This window comes from Zeus faber, assembly GCF_960531495.2.
Source record: "Zeus faber genome assembly, chromosome: 1".
NCBI classification, from domain to species: Eukaryota; Metazoa; Chordata; class Actinopteri; order Zeiformes; family Zeidae; genus Zeus; species Zeus faber.
The window spans coordinates 17,979,574-18,002,124 of NC_137193.1; the positions used below are offsets into that span (position 1 = coordinate 17,979,574).

The following is a 22,551-nucleotide window of genomic DNA, read 5'->3' on the forward strand; positions in this document are numbered from 1 at the left end:
AAGTCGAAAACCAAATGGAATCGCGATATTCTGTCCAACGCCCAACCTAAACCCCTGATTCAGCTTCTACTGACAGCAGCGTCAACGGTCCATGGATCCCTCATGGTCGGGATGTTTTGGGTTTTTTTTTTTATTCTCCCTTTCTCGCTCCACGTCTGGCGCCCCCTCCCCAGCGTTTTTGGGTTCTCATTTTGGGTACAGAGAGAGCCTTTCACTCCCTCTGGGGTTATTTATGCCCCCACCCCCCCCCCCCCCCCCCCCCCCCCCCGCCTCGTGGTGCTCCTGTAACAGCGTGTTTTTCCTTCCCGCGCCACGCATGCGCCACGCATGCACCCCGCCGACTTCAAATCACTCTAAACCACCCATAATTTCCGCTGTTCTCGGGAAGCGGGCGCTCCTGTTTGCAGCCGCGCGGTCTTGTTCCCTCAAGTACAATACAGTAGTCTGACGGCTAAAAAAAACATGTGTCCTCCCCCGTCCTAACGCTCAAGTGTCTGTCTTTTGTGAGCTCAGACCGCGACCTGTGATCTAGGAATTATGTTGTCGTAAATCAGAAGAGGAGAGTGGGTGTGGGGTGGTGGTGGGGGGGGGCTTTCCAAACTGCCAGCCCCGACTAGCTTTGTTCTTGACAGCCCACCCCCGCTTCTCGTTTTTTCCCTTTTGTGCTCTACTTGCTTTTTCCTGTAATTATTGTTTTCCATACAGCGTTGAGCCAGTTCATGGAAACGATAATGGGCCGGATTGAAATTTTTTACAGGAAAATCAAAATGACAACAAGAACATAATTTTATTGGGAACAAAAAAAAGTGTGTGTGTGTGTGTTTGTGTGTGTGTGTGTGTGTGTGTGTGTGTGGTGTGTGTGTGTGTGTGTGTGTGTGTGTGTGGCGCCCCCCCCCACTAGTATTCCAGTAGGATTTTTTGTTATTTTTTTTAATGGTGCGGATCAAATTTCAATGAAGCAATTCATACTAATATTCCGACTAATGTTTTTTTTTCCTCTAGTTACGATTGGTCGATGGTGCCCGTAGCCATTGAGGTTTTATGATACACAGAAGCCAACGCTCTTGTTTGGACTGTAGACATTTTCTCCTTCTATAAATTCACAGACCATATGCTTTTTCATAGTATGCCCACCAGTGGAAAATACCACATATTTGACCACATTTTTGATGGTCCCTTCCTATATTAAGGCCTCGTCCACACGTGTACAGTATGGGTATTTCTCAAGACGTAGTATTTTCTCTGCATTTTGGCCTCCCCTCCACACCAAAAACGACATTTCAGGTCAATGAAAACGAAGCCTTTGAAAAAACTCCTTCTGGGGTGGAGATTTTTCAGAGCACCGTTTTCTGTGTATTTATTCTTGTTTCACACGTTGAGCGTGCGCCAGAAAACCTTCAAACGGTGGTGGAACTGCAGGTGTGTTTACATGTAACCAGTACAGTTAGGTTGAACTTTAATTGCATGTGTACAAGTCGTTTACTACAGCATCACACCGCTGTGCAGAAAGTGTATAAAATACACTGCGCAAAGTAGTTCTCAATCCACCTCTCCCAAGAAGCCCATCAATGCGCACGCTCCCAGTGTTGTTCTGTGTTTGACATCAAGTTCTATCGCCCCCCACTGGCCTGGCATGCTTAAGTCAGCGTGTTGAGTCATTTTTCGCGTTCTCAGAAATCCCCATGGACGAGGCCCTCAGTAGACCACGGTAGGCACAGACATACAACGTAGGTTTAAGTGCTCTCACGCTCCCACACATTAACAGTTACACACACATTTTACATCTCATCACAATAGACTCATGCACATTCTGAATTGAATCCAGATTTATTTAATAGTCAGCTGTTTTGCCCCCTATCCCTATATTTCCACATTTCCGCAATGTTTCTTGAATGTCTCTGTGTGGAACAATATCTGCTGTGAATTTACAGCCACGGCTTAAAAAAAAAAAACACACACACACACACACACACAACACACACACACACAATAACAGGAGATGGTTTGTGTGAGACATGGACGTTAGAGGAATGATGTTATTAGTTTGTAACTGTGGAGCCAGATGAGAACTACAGAATCAAATGTAGGCCTTTTTTGGCATGGACTGGCGGAAGACCAAACTGCAAGAACGCACACCTGCACACGCAACGCACACACACACACACACACCACACACCACACACACACACACACACAATGCCACACACACGTTTGTTCAACCAGCTCTCCCAACAACCCCCCCCCTTACCCCCCAAGCTCTGTTCTCCAAACTGTTTCCAGTCCCTTGTTGGGCCTTCCCGATCCTCCCTCTCTCCCTTTCTTGCTTTCTCTCACCACCGTTTCCCTCTCTCTCACTTTATCATACTCCTTTTTTTTTTCTCTCTCTTGTTTTTTGGACTTGTTTAGTTTTTGGGTTTTTTTTCCCTCCTTTCACTTTTTCCCCTTTTGGTGTAGTGCTCTGTGCACATGACGGGTCAGTGATTGGCAAAAACAAAACCAACTCTATTTCCATGGTTTGCTTTTTCAGCTACTCTCTTTCTGCCGTCCTCTGACTAACCCTTACTGGTTTTGTTAATGGGGTGCTAAAACGTTTGGACCCCTGGGCTCTCTTTATTTGTACGTGCGTGTCTGTAAACAAGGTCGGATTTATCTTAGATATTAGATTGACATATTGCCCTGCTAGCTAGCTCGCTCGCTAGCTGACTGGCCGCCTGGCTGACTGACAGCAAACACTCTACAAAACTCCAGGAATCCATGATACGAGCCGCTTCCCCCGAGGGGAAGTGATGTCATCAACTCACAGGTCATGCTACGGAGTGATGGGATTTGACGAAAGGCCTTTCTCCGCATTTTCCTATAAACCATATTATTAGAGCTTCTGTGTTTTTTCACTGTTGAGCTTTGGCCTGTTGTGGACAAGGTTTTGATTCTTGCTGCAAATTCCCCTGTGAAGCAGACTCCCCACATGTCCCAACTTTGAATGTGAGTCCAACATGTATCTCAGTGAGTTTATACTCACTTCTGCCTTCCTTTTAGATATGAGTGATATGCTCAACGTTGACTTGCCTAAACAGGTATTTCGACATTTGGAATATCAAGTAAAAAACCGATAAATCGACAAAATTGACAATGATACGAAGCTTATCCTTGAAGTCTTCTCGACTCTGATATGTGAATCCATCTCTTCTTCCTCCCTCGGTCTGTTCCTCTCTCGCCCTCTCTCTCTCTCTCTCTATCGCTCAGGTCCATCTTACAGAGGCCTCTATTGTCGCAGTGGCTCTGTGGTAGTAAACAGGGAGTATCCATAAGGGGCCCGTTTCTTTCCTCCATTCTGTTCTAATGCAGTCCCCTCAGTTGGCCCCCCGCTCTCTCTGCGGTCACGGGCCACCGGCAAGCCTGAGACCCCAGTCAACCCCAGCCCCCAGCGGCCATTCCCCGGTGTCAGGGATCATATAAACGCTGCGTCCACATGTACGCCCTGCAAGTCTTCCCAAACGTTGGAGACGCGCACAGATGGCCAGAGGATAGATTTAGGATGGGCCGGCAGATTGCATCGCTGCACAGATAGAGCGCGGTGTTATTGACATTCTGCAGATCTGCGATCTTTGGTCATGCTTTTTTATAACCCTCATACGCAAATCAGAAACATTTGGGAGGATATTGGCATATTTTCGATACTGACGCCGAACCTTTCAAATCTTTCTACCCAGTCTGCTTCCAGGCAACATTCAATGCTGTGATTTACACCATACAGGCCATAAAAGCAACAATTACGTGCTGACACTTACTCATAATTTACACTCACTCCTTCTCTCAGCAGAGAGCATGTGGCACATTGCCACTTGGAGGCAATGTGAAATGCAGTCTTTAAACCTGGATAGCGCACTGCTTTTCCATAACTGCTCATATGGCCTTTAAATAATTATCATATTAATCAGAAAGACAAATTTGATGGATGGGGAAAAAAAAAAATTCACTTCAGACTTTTCTTTTCATATTGAACATGGAACAACAGACAAAATAAGTTTCATGGTTTCCGCCCAATTTCCAACACAATCTCTCGATGAGAGCAGAGCCACTTATGTCCTCATCCTCTCCACCCATTCCTCTCTCCAGAGCGCCGCTGTCGCCGTCCTCACACCGCAGACGTACAAAAACACACATCCATGCACACGGTCTTTTAGAGACTCAGAAATTACTTTTGTTGACATACTTCCATCAAATTCCAATGTTAACCAACGCCCTCAACACGCACACATTTAGATGACGTTCCAGCCTCTTCCAACAGTACCTAAATTAAGTCAGGTATTGTTTTCTTAGTTAGTTAATGCACATATCATATACTTGGGTCAACTGTTCAAGACGTTATTTTGTTTCATAAAAAACCGAGATTCAAATGTCAGAAGTATAACACAGACGCTCGGGGTCATCTTTTGAATCGGGAGGTGGCCGGCGGTGACCTCATGCCGCAGCCTCATCTCGCAGGCTCATCTCCTCCTTCAGTCAGCGCCCAGTGGGTCTCCATTCCTGGAAGACGAAGCCCTGAAATTCAACGTGTCAAGTAACCCCACCCCCACCCAACTGGCCTACCTAGATGCCCTCAAACCAACCACAAACAGCCGCCTCCTCCCAGCAAAGGGTGTTGAGTTTCACATCCCTCTGACCACAGGCTCCAAAGCGCACACGTCTTGCCACCCTATGGCCTGTCGACGGGAACTTGGGATCGCCCCAACGCTATGATCGGTAACACAGATTTGGAGAGGGACTTGGAATTCTCAGCTCTGTCAGAAGAGAGAGTACAGTTCAATTTGAAACTTTTTTTTTTTATGTCTTTTGTGTAGCTGCTGAAAGTTAGCATGAAAAGAACGACATATAAAGATATATTTAAGATGGACTTCAGTGCCCAAGGTCTTCCCACTGAGGAATCTTTGCCAGTAATTGCTTCACTCAACAAACTCAGAGCATTGAGTTCTTTTTTATGTCTTTTAACAATCGCAGATGTGATCTCCAGCCTGCAGCCCACTCACTGTGCTACGCCATCACAATTGGCCGCGCCGTCAACTGACAGGCCTTTATGCATTCTCTATAACTGCAAGTAGATAGACATCCATCACCGAGGATTAGACGCATCAGGCAAGGTGATGAAACCGGCAAAGGCAGCTAGGAGGCCTCAGGAAGCGTACACCAATATGTGTTACCTCTGGCTCTGCCAGAAAACTGACAAACTGATGCTTTTTGCTCTCTGGATTACCCCTGTCCTATCAAGCAACCATAATAATAACAGGAAAAAAGACAGAACCCATGAAATAGCTACAATCAATGCTCAACTTAATTAGGTTTTTTATTTTTGTTAATTGGAATGAAAATGTCGAGGAGGACTTCTTGGAGTACAATAAGGGACAGAAAGGGAAGACCGGGAGGATTACAGGGAGGAATTGAGGGAAGGGTTGATGTCTGGAGGTGGTGATGAAGGTTGAAGGGGCTTGTGAGTCACGCGGTGGTCATGCAGAGGGGAAGGAGGGAGAGGGGATTGACAGCCAGGAAGGATGAGGTTTGGACCTGGTCGACAGCACTGAAAGCAATAAAACAATGGCGCCATGGGGGAGCTCCGGGACCGTCAAACGGGCTTCCAGAGGACAGAGCTTTCGGGAATTCAAAAAAATGCATGCTGTGTTGACATATCTGTAGGCCACGCATCCTACGTTTTTAGAAGCTGCCGTTGACATTTTGGTAGCACTGTGTACAGATGGATCCTCATTTGTGTTATGGATTGAATCATGTTGAATGCCCAGTGTGTGAGTATAGTGACAAAGGAAAATAATTATTCTTTCATGCTCTGATAAATGTCATACTTTGAAATAATTGATTGAACATCAACTTTGTCTTGCTTGACAATATTCATCCCCCTCAACTCGTACAGTCCGTACCAACTCTCCATTACCTCCTCAGATTGGTTAACTCTGTGCTGTCAGCACACTCACTGGTGCACTCAGTGGTAAGTGTAAAACAGGAGTATACTAAAGCAGCCCCTGTATCAACATCTTTTGTCTCCATTTTCTCAACATCTGGCTTATAAATGCTCTTTAGCAAGGCACCTTACAGCTTATTCTGCTAAGCAGGCACGTGCAGAGGGGATGGCAGTGGCTGCCCAAGCACCTGCCTCTTTGCCCCTTGATTTTCACGTCGCCCTTTTTAACAGGCGTTTATTTATTTTTTATTTTTTTAATCGTAAATGGCCATCGAGATTTCGTTGGAAACAGCTGTATTATACACCCATCAGCCACGACATTAAAACCACCTGCTTCATATTGTATAGGTCCTCTTCTTGCCGCCAAAACAGCTCTGACCCATCAAGGCATGGACTCCACAAGACCTCTGAATGTGTCCTGTGGTATCTGGCACCAAGACGTTAGTAGCAGATCCTTTAAGTCCTGTAAGTTGCGAGTTGGGGCCCCCATGGATCAGGCTTGTTGTCCCGGCACATCCCACAGACGCTCGATCAGATTGAGATCTGGGGAATTTGGAGGCCTTGAACACCTTGAACTTTGTCATGTTCTTCAAACCATCCCTGAACAATTTTTGCAGTGTGACTGGTGCATTATCCTGCTGAAAGAGGCCGCTGCCATCAGGGAATACCTTTGCCATGATGGGATGTATTTGGTCTGCAACAATGTTTAGGTTAGTGGTATGTGTCAATGTAACATCCACATGAATGCCAAGGTTTCCCAGCAGAACATTGTCCAGAGCATCACACTGCCTCTGCCGGCTTGCCGTAGTGGGTCCTGTTACTCTCACTTCCCAGGGTAAAGGACGCACACGCACCCGGCCACATGATGCAAAAGAAAATGATTTATCAGACCAGGCACCTTCTTCCATTGCTCCATGGTCTGACGCTCAAGTGCCCATTGTAGGCGCTTTCGGAGGGCGACAGGGGTCAACCCGACAGACCACTCTTTTAGTCTAATGGTTGGAAGGGGGTACCAATGGGGGTGCCAATGATCTCCTCTCTCCCAGAGAGAGTTGGTTTTTTTTTAATCCAAATATCAATTGTCAAGTTTGGATAAAATTGAATCATATAAGCCCAAATTTTTTTAACCTGTGCTTTCAGCAAGCTTGGCATACAACACAGTATTTGTATTCCATTTGCATCTAGTACAGAGTTAATCTGCAAGTGGAGTTCAACTTCTCAACCTGCAATGCAACTTTTTATTCATTCTTTAACCATCAAGAGGAATGACAAGAGTTTGTGGCGTTGAAAACGCAATGCACTGCATTTTAAGAAAACACACGCAAAAAGACAAAACAACAAATGCAAAAGCCACAACATAGCGATCCAAGCAGTGGAAAAGGCCCCGCAACCAGCCCTGCGTCCCACAGCTGTATAGACGCTTCAGGACTGTAGGAAAGCTCCAAGCACCCCGCCCTACAGCCATAGAAGACCCCCCAGCCCCCAGGGAAGTCAGGAGCCCGCGCAGCAACACACACGCACGGCCCCGAGGAGCACAACCCAGTCCCAGAGAGCGTGAGGAGGCCCTGAATACTTAAGCGGGCGCCACAATGTGGTTTAAGCGGGGCGGGGGGAAGATGACAACTCCTTTCCCGACATAATTTTTTATAATCACAGCAGGAGAATAACGGAGCAACTAAAGTGTTTGAATGAGTCGCATATTCCATAATAAATTACTTTATTTTGCCGGTAGGAAAAAGGAGAAGAGAAAGTCCAGACAACTAGGGGATTTATTTTCTTGGCAAGATATGAATATTCAAGATATTCATATGCGTTCTGAATGCGTCCTCATTGGTCTCATTGCCAGTTGGCTCATTGGTATTTTAAAATCTTGTTCCGTGGTCCCTTTTTTTTTTTTTTTTTTTTTTTTTTTTTTTTTTTTTTTTTTTTTAAACCTTCATCACCTGCCCCTCTTAAGATCTCCGCACAGGCCTGCTGCCATGTGTGGTTGTACTATCAGCACCAACCTGGTGGGGATGTATGCTACTTCACTATACGAAAAAAAAAAAAATGTAAATAGAAACGGTTTTCCATTATTTTAACAAAGAATCGACGTGTTCAACACCATGTTTGGGTTCTGTGGCGGGGCCTGTTTGGGCTTGGATTAGAGATCGGCTCTTTGAGGGGAAAGGCCTCTCCTTGTAATTAGCTATTATAAAACACGGAGGGCCTGTGCCGTTGGTGTGTAAAATGAAAAAAGGCTTGAGGAGCCGCACACTGTTTACACAAATAGCAACCGCACTGGACTCACCCTGCCCGGGATAGCATGCACGCACACACACACACACACACACACACTCTCTCATAGAGAGTACTACATTAACATACAGATGGACGCACACATACACAGACTATATAATGATATAGATGCTGTCTCTCTCACATACACTACGACCAACCACATAAGAAAGATTCTGGGAAAAATCTCTCCGGTCCCCGTTAAGATACATGATACAGGCTCCATTCCAAATTTCATCCAGTGTCTTCTCTGTCTCTTCTCTCTCTCTCTCTCGCTCTCTCTCTCTGACTGTTTAATAGAGGGTGTTAAAAGACGTTTCTGATGCAGTTTTCAGAGAGATACAGATTCTTCTGTAACATTCAGTGCACATTTCAAGCCCGCTGTTTTAAACCCGGCTTTTAACACAAAGTCTGCTCAGACAGGACAGAGAATACGACGGGAGAGAGAGAATTCCTGGGCAATCTGTGATTTCAGGCCGAGGTGGTTTTGGGGGAGGCTTTTTAGACCGGCCAACGTTGTAATTTGCCCGCGGGGATCTGGCTACATCGTGGTGGATTGTCTGCTCTCCCTTGTCATTTAGTTGTCTGTGTGTGGCTTCGCGATGGGAGTGAGTCTGTGTGTTGCCGCGTCTATCGTCTGTCGTGTCCACAATGCCGCTGTGACGTAGTTTGTAGCGGAGCTAGCCCCTAAGCTGCCTGCACACACTCATGTGTATTTTCATTCTATGTGTGTACGTGTGTGTATCTGCTGTGTGTATCTCAGTTTATAGCTCTTGTTATCCTCATTTTCACATTATAAATGTCCCCAGAACGTGTTGAACTCAAATGAATGTTGACTTTAAAAAAAAAAAACATCTATGTACCTGTCTGTCTTGTGTACTGTATGTGTGTGTGTGTGTGTGTGTGTATATTGTTAACTTTACCAAAGACATTTTTCCAATTTCCACCACCACTAATCCTTAGGAGACCTAAATTAAACCATTTTATGAGTTCACAGCTTGGCCAGTGGGCGCAAGGCCCCTTTAAGACACACCACAAATATTGCTTTTAATTACCAATCTCCACATTTCTCTAGAAAATTGCACATTAGCAAGATTGAAAAATCGGACCTTTATAAAGCTTTAAATGTAATGTTACCTTTGTGCCCTGGAATCTGTACTATGCAGACCACTGCTGTGTGTGTGTGTGTGTGTGTGTGTGTGTGTGTGTGTGTGTGTGTGTGTGTGTGTGTGTGTGTGTGTGTGTGTGTGTGTGTGTGTGTGTGTGTGTGTGTGTGTGTGTGTGTGTGTGTGTGTGTGTAAAAAGGCCATTTAGGTCCACACATACTGAAAGGTTGGAGGGGGGTGCGGGGCTGACCTTGGCCCCCCTCAGACACTTAACACTCCTCAGAGAGTGACCGACATGACCCTGCACTCACACCAGGCTCACACCCTGTGTGTGTGTGTGTGTGCGCACGCGGTCACATGCATCAGTGTGACCTCATTTCCACTCACAGCTCCGAAGATTTTGAGTAGTGATGTTTTTAATTAACATTCTCAACAACCCTAGTAAAGCAAGTTCGACCTCTTTGGGGAGGAAAATCATTGGAGGGAACGTCAAATTAATATTTTTTAGCACTTTAACGACCCCTGCATTTTCAGGGGGAGTGTGTGGACCGCAGTGGGGCAGCAGTGTGTTTAGCGTGAAGACGCACTATAAACAGCCCATAGCCTCAATATGGTTATTTTTTTTGCTAGGGGGGTGTACAGTGTGTGTGTGTGTGTGTGTGTGTGTGTGTGTGTGTGTGTGTGTGTGTGTGAAGATGATGATGTCATGCCCCCCCCCCCCCCCTTTTAGATTGTGGTCGTGCCTGGTTCTGAAGTCCCCATATGGCACGGCTTAACGTCCATGACACACTGATCTCACATTGAGAAAATAGCCTGCTAGTCCGTATGAGGTTAGTGTGTTCAGGAGTGTGTGTTACTGAAGTAAAGAGGGAGAGATAGATGTAAGGAAAGAAATGAGTGGTTAAAACAACACACAGTGGGCAACAAGAGCGCGCTGCAAGAAAAGGTCGCGACGTTGTGAAGAATCCCATGTGTAGGATTGTTTTCTCACCCCTTAATGTGTCATTTGCACAACAAAGGGCGCCCTCCTCTCCCTCTTTTTTCCTCTATCTCCCCTCGCTCGCCATGTGGTTCACATTATAGCGCCTGATGGCAAGCCTCTACCGTAAACGGGAATAAAGGCGGAATACACAGCCAAACATTTGCTTCCAGTGTGGTTTATCTGGGCAGAGGGCTGTGACGCATGACGTTGCCGTTCTCGCTTTCTAGGACACTACTTTCACTTTGTGTGTGTGTGTGGTTAGACATGCATGTTTGCACACATTTCTTAGTGTGTGTGTGTTAGTTCTGTGAGTGTGTTGAGGGCACAATTCAACTACAGTCAAATAATGGAATCCCTCTGTATTGGAAGCAGCAATATGACTGAAGAAGCCCAACTCTTTCTATTGTCTGCCCTCTAGTGGCCGCTTTGTGCATGGACCTCAGGTCTGGAATTGGCGTTCTGTCGGTTTTGCGCTCTCTCCATGTTTTGGCATGTTTTTCCACTGTGGAAACTGTAACCACTAATGTAATATAAATCTGGAACTGTGAAGCAGTGATGTAATATGAAGTTAATCTTGAACCGGCGCCGACAAAGTCATTTAGTTACGTCGTTTATTTCCTGTCCTATCTCCTTCATGTAGTTTCCTATTGTCCCACATGCGAAACAGAAAACAACTTATCTCTCATTCTGTCTTCTCCATCTTTCCCTCTCTCCTCTCACTCTTCCTGTCCTTCGTCTGTGTCTGGACTTTGCAGGGATGATTTTGACGAGGAGGGCTTCTGCCAGCCGTACCGTGGCATCGCGTGCGCCCGCTTCATCGGAAACCGCAGCATCTTTGTGGACTCGCTGCAGATGCAGGGGGAAATCGAGACACAGATCACAGGTGTGTGTGTGTGTGTGTGTGTGTGTGTGTGTGTGTGTGTGTGTGTGTGTGTGTGTGTGTGTGTGTGTGTGTGTGTGTGTGTGTGTGTGTGTGTGTGTGTGTGTGTGTGGTTAGATGGGTACAGTACAGGTAAGTACAGCACTTTTGAATAATGATGCCATTTACTTATTTCAAAAGCAATATAAGATGTTGTGAACATTATTACAGTAGCACACACAGTAACACAGAGTTTCACCAGGTCAAGGAGATAAATGCTGGATAAATCTCGTGAACACATGTTTGGTTGATGCATTGATGTTGAAATGTACTCAGATTGGGGCAGTCTAACATACGTGACTTTTCTTTACTGTCGGGCTGTGTTGACATTTTGGGGACTGGTGGAGGTTCACTGTATTGCTGCACTCTCCCTGCCACACATGCGTTCCTGTCATTTTCAGCGAAGGTTATGAACAGCGATCATAAAAATATACACAATAACTTGTCATTAGCCCCTAAAAGGGAGTTGATGGCATATTTTACAGAGGTCAAAAGAAGTACAGGCTACCCCCCCCTTATCGAGAACACATGTCTTACTCACCATTATTGAACTTAAGAGTGTGTGTGTGTGTGTGTGTGTGTGTGTGTGTGTGTGTGTGTGTGTGTGTGTGTGTGTGTGTGTGTGTGTGTGCGCTTTTATTTTTGTGCGAATGTGCTCATACATTGCCTTGCGGAGAAGGAAAAAAAAAAAAAAAAACATCCATGCTTTTGATTACATCCGTGCAGCTGTCAGCTCTTTTGCCTCCGCTGCACTTTAACCAGCGGCCAATTCGGGGACTCAGGGGCATGAACCAGGTTTCCAATCTGGGACATCAAGGAGAAGTGCTAATTGAGATATATGGGCGGGTTATGGTCATAATGAGAGTACGGCGCAAGCGTAAATCATCGCCAAATGTACCATTCACATGCAGTCATCATATGCCTGGTCTCCCAATTTGATGTCAACTTTATTGAATTTTAAAATGATCTCTGAACGAGCGCCCTGTGTCCTAGCAGTATTCACATAATTGCTTAACTTTGTCAGTGATCCACATACTAATAGGCTCCCTTCCTCTACCAAAGCCACATTCATCATTGACAGAAAGAGAGCATATGTTTGCAATAAGAAGAAAGTTAAGCTATGAATCATGCGTTTTATAAGCCTCATCATTAATGTACCCGCTGCTCCTCTGAACCTGTGAGCGTAGAGATTCCAATGGCCAGATATGAGCAGATATGTCTACTATTAATTAGTTATTGTTTATTTTTTTGATTTAGCCAAACTTTGTGCTGTCGGTTTCCGCATCCCTCTAACGCCACGCCTCCGCCCCTCATTCCTAGCCGCCTTCACCATGATCGGGACGTCCAACCACCTGTCGGACCGCTGCTCCCAGTTCGCCATCCCTTCCCTCTGCCACTTTGCCTTCCCCACCTGCGACCGCAGCTCCGGGTCGGACAAGCCCCGCGACCTGTGCAAGGATGAGTGCGAGATCCTGGAGAATGACCTGTGCAAAACGGAATACATCATCGCCCGCTCTAACCCCATCATTCTAAAGAGGCTCAAGCTGCCCAACTGCGACGAGCTGGCCGCCTTCGACAGCCCTGAAGCTGTCAACTGTCTGAGGATCGGCATCCCCATGGCCGAGCCCATCAACAAGAGTAAGATACACTCTCCCGCGAAGACTGTAGTTGCCTTTTAAAGGGAATCGTTTCCCCATCGATGAGCCAAAATCGCAAACGTTTGCTTCCATTGAGGGGAAAAGTGTTCCTTGGCCCTGACAAAATGTAACTTTCTACCGCAATGAGTTTGCATGTATCTTAACCGTCGATTGAGTCATCGCCTAGTCTTGGACACCAGTTTGCGACGGGGTTATTAGCCTGTCATCAAATAATGATATACCTCTAATGCAAATGACTTTTTTTATGGCCTCATAACTATCCCCATACTTCTCCTTCCCAGACCACAAGTGCTTCAACAGCACCGGGGCGGACTACCGAGGTACAGTCAGCATGACAAAGTCGGGCCGCCAGTGTCAGCCCTGGAACTCACAGTACCCACACAGCCACAGCTACATGGCCGTCCGCTACCCAGAGCTCAACGGGGGACACTCCTACTGCCGCAACCCGGGGAACAAGCACGAGGGGCCCTGGTGCTTCACCCTGGATGAGGGGGTCCGCATGGAGCTCTGCGACATCACCGTCTGCGGTGAGAAGCTGGGAGTGTACAGAGCTGGGTGGATTAGTGAGCATGGGTGGATTAGTGAGCATAGCCTGCTTTCTTTAAATTTAGTTTCATTACATGTGACTATATATTTTATTTCATTACATTTTTAAAGGTTTAATATTGTAAATGTGTTTCTCCATTTCAATCAAAATTGAATTGAATCCACCAAAATCTTTTCTTAAAACGTTCCATATATCAAACAAAGCTTTGCCTTTTAACATTGACAACTACAACCTTTAAAGAATATAGGAGCGGCAAATCAAATGAAGGAAAACATTCCATCTTCCCCAGGCAACCATAATAACCCTTATGTCATGATTTGCCGTTCTCCTCCTGTCTGTCCATCTTTCCAATTCTCCCTCCAGACCACAAGGAGAAGAGCAGCGGCAGCAACATGGAGATCCTGTACATCCTGGTTCCCAGTGTGGCAATCCCGCTGGCCATCGCCCTGCTCTTCTTCTTCATCTGCATCTGCCGCAACAACCAGAAGTCGCCGCGGCCGCCCACCCCGCGCCAGCCCAAACCGGTCCGCGGGCAGAACGTTGAGATGTCCATGCTCACCACTGCGTACAAGCCTAAGGTGAGGGCTGCTCACAGGGTTTTAAAGGACAAAAAAAAACATTAAAGGGACACCTGGATGGTCACACCTTTGTGGTGTTTTAAATCAACATAACCCTGACTAGTCTGGTTTTATAGTTTTGTTTCTAGATGACTCTATAAACCTCCTATACCTGAACGTGTGTGTGTGTATTCTCTGCGTAACAGGGAAAATGAAAGCGAGCGGGCTAGACGGACACAGAGGAAACGCAGGCGGTGTGACTAATGCAGTTTCCACGCTGCATCCCAGAGCCCCAGTAAATCAGGGCCTGACATTGGCGGCGCTGACGTAGCTGCAGGGAGGCCGGGATGCTGCCGCCTGGTCCTCTGCTGAAGTGTGAAAGTGAAAACTCTGCAGCCCCCAAGACGCACTTTGCCGTAGTGTTCGATATGCCACCGCTAAATTCCTTGAGCCGCCGTCCAGCCGTCACATCTGCTCAGACCCAATCTCCCTGATCTCCTGTTCTTCATTCTCTCTCTCTCTCTCTCTCTCTCTCTCTCACTCTTATTCTCTTTGAGGCCAGGGAACATGTGGGGCCAATAACCCAGCCAGACGTCCTCTCAGTGGCCGCCGTTGTGATTCCTCACTCGCTGTGCAGCGCATAGCCTCAATATTGCCAGACAGACAGGCTGACACTCATACACACACATGCACACACACATACACATACTGTACATACACACACGCACGCAGAGCTTTGTGGACTCTCCTGTGGTGAATCAAAGCGGGCTCTTTTGCTCTGTTTGGTTCTGAGTCATTAAAGCAGACTGCAGCAAGAGTCAAAACACTGGCACAACCCTGTGTGTGTCAGAGGCTCCCTCACAGCATGCTGGTGTCATTCAGTTGGGGTGTGACCGTGTGCGCATTTCTCGAGATCTTTTGAAGATTCCCAACCCGGGGGGGAGTTCCTCTTATAATCGAGCAAACATACGAGGCCGATGTTTTTTCTCTTTCCCCTTTCTCTTCTATCTCCTCTCGCACCACATCCTTTTCACCACCTCTGTTCCCACCCCTGCCCACTCCATCTATCTCACATTTCTGACCTAAAGTTTTGTGTCCGTCTCTATCCTCCTTCCATCGCTCATACCCCCGGATCTCTCTCCCTATCTTTTTTCCTAGACATCTCTTCACTTTGTTCCTCCTCCTCTCTCCTGAAGGGGCTCACGAAGCACCGGGTCCTTTTTTCTGACAGCCTGCGCATAGCTCACTTTTAGGATCTGTATCGTGTTTCTCCCGGGATTCAGTCATATCATGTTTGTTTATCTTGGAGCCTGCATGACTCGCGAGCTTATCTTGACGGTTTGTCTGTGCACGCCGGAGCAGATGCTCAAGCTACCAGTGTTACGAGCAGCGGCTGCTGACGAAACGCAGAAATTTAACACAGGGTATTAATCCAGGACTGGAGTTCTAATTCCCAAGCTGCAGAGCCGATCTTAAATAATAATCCAAAAATATTGACCTGAATAGAACAATTACTTTTTTTTTTTTTTTTTTTGAACACACATTTTTGGGCGCCACCCACCCCCTCTTCGGAGGCCAACCGTACCATAATCAACTCAGCAGCTCATCATTGCTTCTCCAACGGGGATAATCACCACAATTAAGTCAACAACTAAATCGGAACACTATCTGAAAGGAGCTGATGCCATCCGATTACCTCCATAAAATCAACCTCTTTCGGAAATTGTGAGAACCAGGCACATAGTTCGTCTCTCAATGGGTTCTCTGTAGATTTTGGGCTCATAAAATTTTAACGGCCGCCTGTGCAGCCTTCCCATGACAGTGAAAGCAGGGAACTTGGAAAGACGTTTCCCTTATGTTGTGAGTTTAAAACATGAGCGTTAGCTGAATAATCATCCGTGTATTATCTCCAATCTGGGATATTCTACATAGTTCTGAAGTAGTTAATGCAGCATTTCTTTGTATATATACTATAGATTTAAACCAACTCTGGGGTGCCTCTTCTTCTCATTCCTCCTTTCCGCAACTTAATCAGGGACGACCCAGCAGGCCTTCCTCTAGTGTTACTCAGAGGTCAATGCTTATGACAGTCATTCCATACATAGCTGAAGACACACTCTGGTGGTGCGAGGAGGATCTAAGGGTTTGGGGTGTGGGGATGGTGAGAACTGGGGGTTGGGTGGGGGGGGGGGGGATAAACCCCATAACTAGAAACATCTGTCTCTCCCATAACTTCAGTTACCCCCCTTCCCGCATACACATATTCTGACACCAACACAAAGTATTGCAAAAGAGCAAAGCATGAGTCCTTCCACCCCACACACACACACCATCACCACCGTTCACGTCCACCCCCTCAGTCATTTCATCATTCATCTCAGTTGGGGGATGAGGGTGAGGGTTCCAGGAATCTCCTTCAATCTCTGCCAACCGTTTTTTCTCCCGCTCTGCCTTTTTTTTTTTAAATTTATTTATTTTTTATCATCATCTTTTAGGTGTGTATCTGGCAGAACCACACACTCTCCTACCCTCTCCCTCCCCCACCTCCAAGTTCATCCCAAGAAAAGTCATACGTTTAGAAAAAGGGAGGCAAACTGATGATGGGGAGGTTTAAAGACAAATGGCAATAACCAGGCGTCGTAGAACAAAGAGAGTTCACACAGCCCTCCGAAAAAAAACAACCTTCTTCCAAAGCCGCCTACCCCCCCCCCCCCCGCAGAGATCAGAGCTGTGTCCTCTGCGTGACCCCGGCTCGCTTCTCTGCCTACTCTCAACTTTCACTATTTGTATCGTACACAGAATTCGTCCCGCCACCGCTCCCGGATCAAAGTGCACGTTCGAGACGTCCGGAAATTACTCAGGATTCCAAAGAAGCCGCTACTTTAGAATACCTTGTATTTAGATGTGTGTGTTGTTTGGATTTTGCGTTGTACGGGGTCATCCCAGCTTTGCCTCTTCAAGAAGATGAGTGAAACCCGAACGAGATCTGTGAATTCATGACATTATAAATTATAATCAGCGCTTTGGCACAGCCCAATGTTTTCTTGAAGTAGGTTTAATGGGGGAAAAAAAAGAGGTTTGCATCAGTCACTGTTAACTGTGGTGTAATTATATTTGCCTTTGGTGTTTTTTTTAGTAATTGTAATGAAATGAAACTATAATTAGATGGGTTGTCTCCTTTCTAATCTCAGTCTGGGTTGGACCATAAACTCATCTTAAATAAATCAGCAGGAATTACAACCAGTCAAGATCAACTCAGCTATTTTAATGATTGTATTTGTGTTTCAAGCCAAGCCTCATCTCCAAGTCGTGTTCATTTAGCAGAAAACAACTTTAATGTGCTGTGTTGCTGCCGTAGCACAATCCTCAGTTAAACAAATAACCCAAACTCTTAACACACGATTCTTTCAATGCATGACTACCGGAGTCTCTGGAATCTGGGACAGCGAAACCGCAAGAACATTAATTGCCGTCAATTATAAAACCACCGTGAATTCTGTCATGGTTAATGATTTGTACTGTTTTAAGAACCCGCTGCTCAAAATATGGCATATGTTCACCTGACCTGGAGTTTTTAATCAGCTCTCCAGACAAAAGTCTTTCTTTTATCCCTACGCACGCAAGCTCTTGATGTAACATCTTGCTGTTATTGTTGGAGGTTTGCCTGTAATCGATCTAAAAGCGGCGCCAGATTGAATTGAATATCCACGTTTGACTCCGAGGACACTTCACAACGTGGCCAAATAACAATCTAATCGTGTGTCTCTGTCTTGTTCTTTCTTTTTGCATCTTTCTTCTCTACCTCTCCCGTTCTGTAGAGTAAAGCCAAAGAGCTGCCCCTGTCGGCCGTGCGCTTCATGGAGGAACTCGGGGAGTGCTCCCTGGGGAAGATCTACAAAGGCCACCTGTACATGCCGGGCATGGACCAGGCACAGCTGGTGGCCATCAAGACCCTGAAGGACTTCTCCAACACACAGCTGTGGGGAGAATTCCAACAGGTATGCACAACACAGCACATTCGGACTCATCTCTGTTGAGTTCACATGGACACGCGAGGCACTGTCTTCCCTTCAACTGTTGGTTTTGTCATCAGCGATATTCTCTCCTTTCTTAAACATGTTGGCCAAAACCGAGCCAAATTCCGAAAATTCTGCTTTAGCCTCTTTGTTTTTTTTAATCATGTAAATTAGGTTTTGAATAAACCTCACCCCTGTCCAGACTTGAATTTACAAGATGGAGGTAACTAGCATTGGCTTCCAGACACTTGGAACAGTGTGTTTCAGTGTTACAAGTCCCACAACACCACCTTTCAACCATTTTCCTGGTATTGTGAGTTATCAAAAAGTATTGTTTGTAGCTTGTTGTGGGAGCGGTTTGTCAGAGGAAGTAGCGCATATTTGGGCTGTGCGAGGTGACGATATAAAGCGTAAGACGATAGGGAAATGACTATCGTATATATTTCTTTATACCATTTTGGTCGCAAATCAGCGGCAGAACTGCTTTACGGAAATATTTGATGTCACGGTGCTTTACGTCATCTGTACGTGGGAACGAGTGTAAACAAACGTGGAGGAACGTGGCGCTTCAGGAAATGACTCATTGGATGGATTACTACATTTCTTGAATCTTATTTCCACTAGCAATTGCCCATCGGCTACCGCACCGCGACAACATAAGTTGAAGGTGACGACTGAGCGGAACCGAAGCGTGCTATATCATGATATGTATCGTTATCGAGATATGAAATTACCCCTATATCCGTATAGAAGATTTTGGCCATATCGCACAGCGCAAATACATAGCAACAGTTTGCGAAGCAGGGTTAAGTCAATCACCATGTCAATCACTGTTTTGCAAACGGGACGTCCAGACCAGTTCTCGGCCTTTTCAGTTCATGCATGAGTTATACATGCTGAGGAGACAGAGTCAGGGCTGGTGTTAAGGAACAGCAATATCATCCACCTTAAGAGTCTTTCACACCGTTTGCTTGCCCCAACAGGAGGCCTCAGTGCTGGCGGAGCTGCACCACCCCAACGTGGTGTGCCTGCTGGGCGTGGTAACCCAGGAGCAGCCCGTCTGCATGCTGTTTGAGTTCCTGCCCCAGGGCGACCTGCACGAGTTCCTTATCATGCGTTCGCCGCACTCTGACGTGGGCTGCAGCAGCGACGAGGACGGCACGGTCAAGTCCAGCCTGGACCACGGGGACTTCCTGCACATGGCCGTACAGGTACAGATCTACGGCTGAACCGCTTCTGAGGTTCTGTTCTGTTCCACCATCATGGTGCTCAAGTATCATTTAGAGATGGCTTTTTGATTAGTGGAGACTAATATTAGTGTGAGCATTTATCACTAAATTAGATGGCCATTTTAGAAATGTGAATGCGTTCAATAAATTAGCTTTCTCGGACAATTAGACAGATATGCTCTCTCTGTCTCTCTGTCTCTGTATCACCATTTCTACCTCCCTCTCTCTCTGATCTGTCCTGCCTACCTTTGCCAGCAGCAGCCCAGTCGATCACAAATGTCACATATCATAGTTTGGGAGACTGGTATGGAGCTCTTCAGTCTTCTAACCTGACCTGACCTGCTCTGCTCTGCTCTGCCCCAGGTGGCTGTTGGGATGGAGTACCTAGCCAGCCACTTCTACATCCACAAGGATCTGGCGGCACGCAACATCCTCGTAGGGGAGCAGCTGCATGTCAAGATCTCCGACCTGGGCCTCTCCAGGGAGATCTACTCCTCGGACTACTACCGCATCCAGCCCAAATCCCTGCTGCCCATCCGCTGGATGCCCCCTGAGGCCATCGCCTACGGAAAGTTCACCACAGACTCCGACATCTGGTCGTTTGGGGTGGTGCTGTGGGAGATCTTCAGCTACGGCCTCCAGCCCTACTACGGCTTCTCCAACCAGGAAGTGATGGAGATGGTGAGGAAGAGGCAGCTGCTGCCCTGCCCCGAGGACTGTCCACCAAGGTATACCAAGTTTGACATGAAAATCCTTTAACATAAACAGTATAAATACCATAAAGTACAAATACGTGGCACGGTCACTTCTCATCGAAGAAAGTTTGCATCTTATCTTGTAGAATATAGTTTCACTAGATTCACCAACAAATTGATTGAACCACCAAATAAATGAAAAAAGATCACTCGTGCTCTTATCTCGAATCGCAGCAGCCTTTTCTTAAAGGATTTCTGGGGATGAATTGGCTTGCCCTGTTTCCAGAGTGTTTCGGAGATCATACCAAAGAGAAACGAGAGTAACGTATGTAACTACGGTTCTATGAATTCTGCCAGAGGCAGTGTTTCACACTGGATTTATTTACCTCACACATGTGCAGTCGAGAACTTTATATTAACAAAGTCTTGACCCCCGGTGCCCATGTGCCGCCCCTGTATAATCACATGGGACTCTGGGCTCTGTCCGTACGGCATCTTCTTGCCAAGGTTCCGAGTGGCGGAGAACTCTGGCGGTCATCCACAATTCATAAAACCCTAGTTACATCCATAACTTTCACTGGACGACTTAGACCAACAAGGTCATGAGCAACCACCACCCCTCACCAAATCTGTTGACGTCCCTGGTAGAACCGCTGCTCCTACGGCACTGGGAGTGGCGACGTTGACCCGGTAGTATCTGGAGAACATAGAGGGGGATGCCCAAGAAGCTACGCCCTAAATGTCTTTTAACGGCACGCCCTTCAAGGCTGACCACGATGTGGCTACTCTGTTGATAGAGTGGCCCCTAATGCCAGCAGGAGGAGGACAGCTCTTAGTCTTGTACGCCTGGGATATTGTATCCACGATCCGATGAGACAGTCACTGCTTAGACGCTGCAGAACGCTCTTACACTCGCCATAACAAACAAATAATTGGTCTGTCCGGCAAATGTCTGCCCTCACGCCAACATAAGCTCCAATTGGTCTAACTGGACAAGAAGGTCTCGCCTGCTTGCAGCCTCCCTCCTGTGGTGTGTTAAAAGCAGCCAATTCAATGACTTGGTCCATGTGGAAGGGGGAGAGCCTCTTTGGGAGGAATGATGGGTTGGGCCACAGGGTAACCCCTGGACCGTCTGAGTTCCAGCGTACACAGGTTTCGCTAACAGACAGGGCATGGAGTTCGCCAACATGTTTGGCTGATGACACTGCTAAAAAGAAAAGCCGTCTTGGCTGACAGCCACTGCACCTCGGCACCTTGGGGTGGCTAAAAGGGAGGTAACAAGAGGGCCTCTAGCACTAGGGCTAAGTCCCATGAGGACACCCTCATGGCTGTCGTAAGCTGCAGGCGTCTGGCTCCTTTTAGGCTACGTTCACACTAAAGGCAAAAGTGGCCCAAACTTTTGCTCATATGTGACTTTTTCATTGTGTGACAGTGTGAACAGCACAAATCACATGGAATCAGATTTTTTCAATTTGGTTTTGATTGATTTTCTCTTCCGCTGTTGTGTTCCCTCGCAAGACCCCAACCTCCACGGGTCTGCAAAGCTGTTTTTCCCTACGTTTAGACCGTAAGCTCCTCACGGAACGGGAGAAAGCTTTCTTTTTTTTTTTTTTCAACCAGTGTTTCTTCCTGCTATGCAAAAGATGTGAAGAAACCGAGAAACCTTTGTTGATATAAAATGCTCGACTGCTATACGTGACTCTGGCGGTCAGTAAGAATGAAATACAACTCCTTCACAAGCGGCAAGATGGAGCTTATGGACGAGGATTTTAATAAGTGTATTTTTGCAGCCAGTCTACACAGCATTGGAAATCTTGTTCCAGGAACGTTGGTGTCTGGACTGGATGTGAATAGCTCGTCTTCCCACTGGCTACAGGGAAAGTTTAATTCATAAATGCTAGCCGAATTTCTAGCTACATTCCTCCTTGGCTAAAATGCGGCAAGGAGTAATCCGGCATCCCAGCAGTCTTTTTTTTTTTTTTTTTGTACCTCGTAATCGATGGTCAGCCACGTCACGTTTCAATGAGCGTGTTATTGTTATGGTTTCACTGGTCATGTTGTTTCATTTCATTCTTACTGACTGCCACACTGCCTCTGGCGGTCATCCAGAATTTAGAGAACTGTTGTTGCACACGTGACTCGTTTCCAGTAGGGACTTATTTCATGTTACGCATGCTAACAGATTCTTACCCAAAGCAACATGATGAAACACATGAAACACATAGGAAGCGAAGGAAAATGAAACACCCTGTTTACACACATTTTAGGGCCACTCCCACATCAGACTTTTGAAAAAAAAAGTCTGATTTGTGAGACAACTCATGCTCCAATCAAAGCAGGATTTCCGATATGCTTCTTAAAGTATAATCTCTGAGAAAGTAAACAATGATCAAAACTCACACTCAAAATGACCATCACAAATCATCATCACCATATGACACTCATCAAATGTTGCAGTTTTTCGAAAGCGATTGACTAGAATTAACTATAATCTACAGACTAGATCATGCTGTTGTGAAATAATCTTTCAATTTAATCAAAATGCTTTTCACGTAGACAACACGGCTCAATTAACAGAGATAATTATTCACCTACAT

At 46.3% G+C, this 22,551-nt stretch overlaps 1 protein-coding gene across 1 annotated transcript in view; it reads left to right on the forward strand.

Annotated features, from left to right (window-relative positions):
- Window positions 1–22,551, forward strand: part of ror1 (receptor tyrosine kinase-like orphan receptor 1) — a gene marked incomplete at its 3' end in the record, with an annotated part of 37,905 nt that overhangs the window by 14,631 nt on the left and 723 nt on the right. The window contains exons 3-9 of the mRNA XM_080008100.1: window positions 11,089–11,216; window positions 12,573–12,890; window positions 13,192–13,437; window positions 13,821–14,035; window positions 17,833–18,012; window positions 19,014–19,241; window positions 19,623–19,987. Coding sequence (XP_079864226.1) covers window positions 11,089–11,216; window positions 12,573–12,890; window positions 13,192–13,437; window positions 13,821–14,035; window positions 17,833–18,012; window positions 19,014–19,241; window positions 19,623–19,987 — 1,680 coding nt within the window. The remainder of the gene's footprint in view (window positions 1–11,088; window positions 11,217–12,572; window positions 12,891–13,191; window positions 13,438–13,820; window positions 14,036–17,832; window positions 18,013–19,013; window positions 19,242–19,622; window positions 19,988–22,551) is intronic.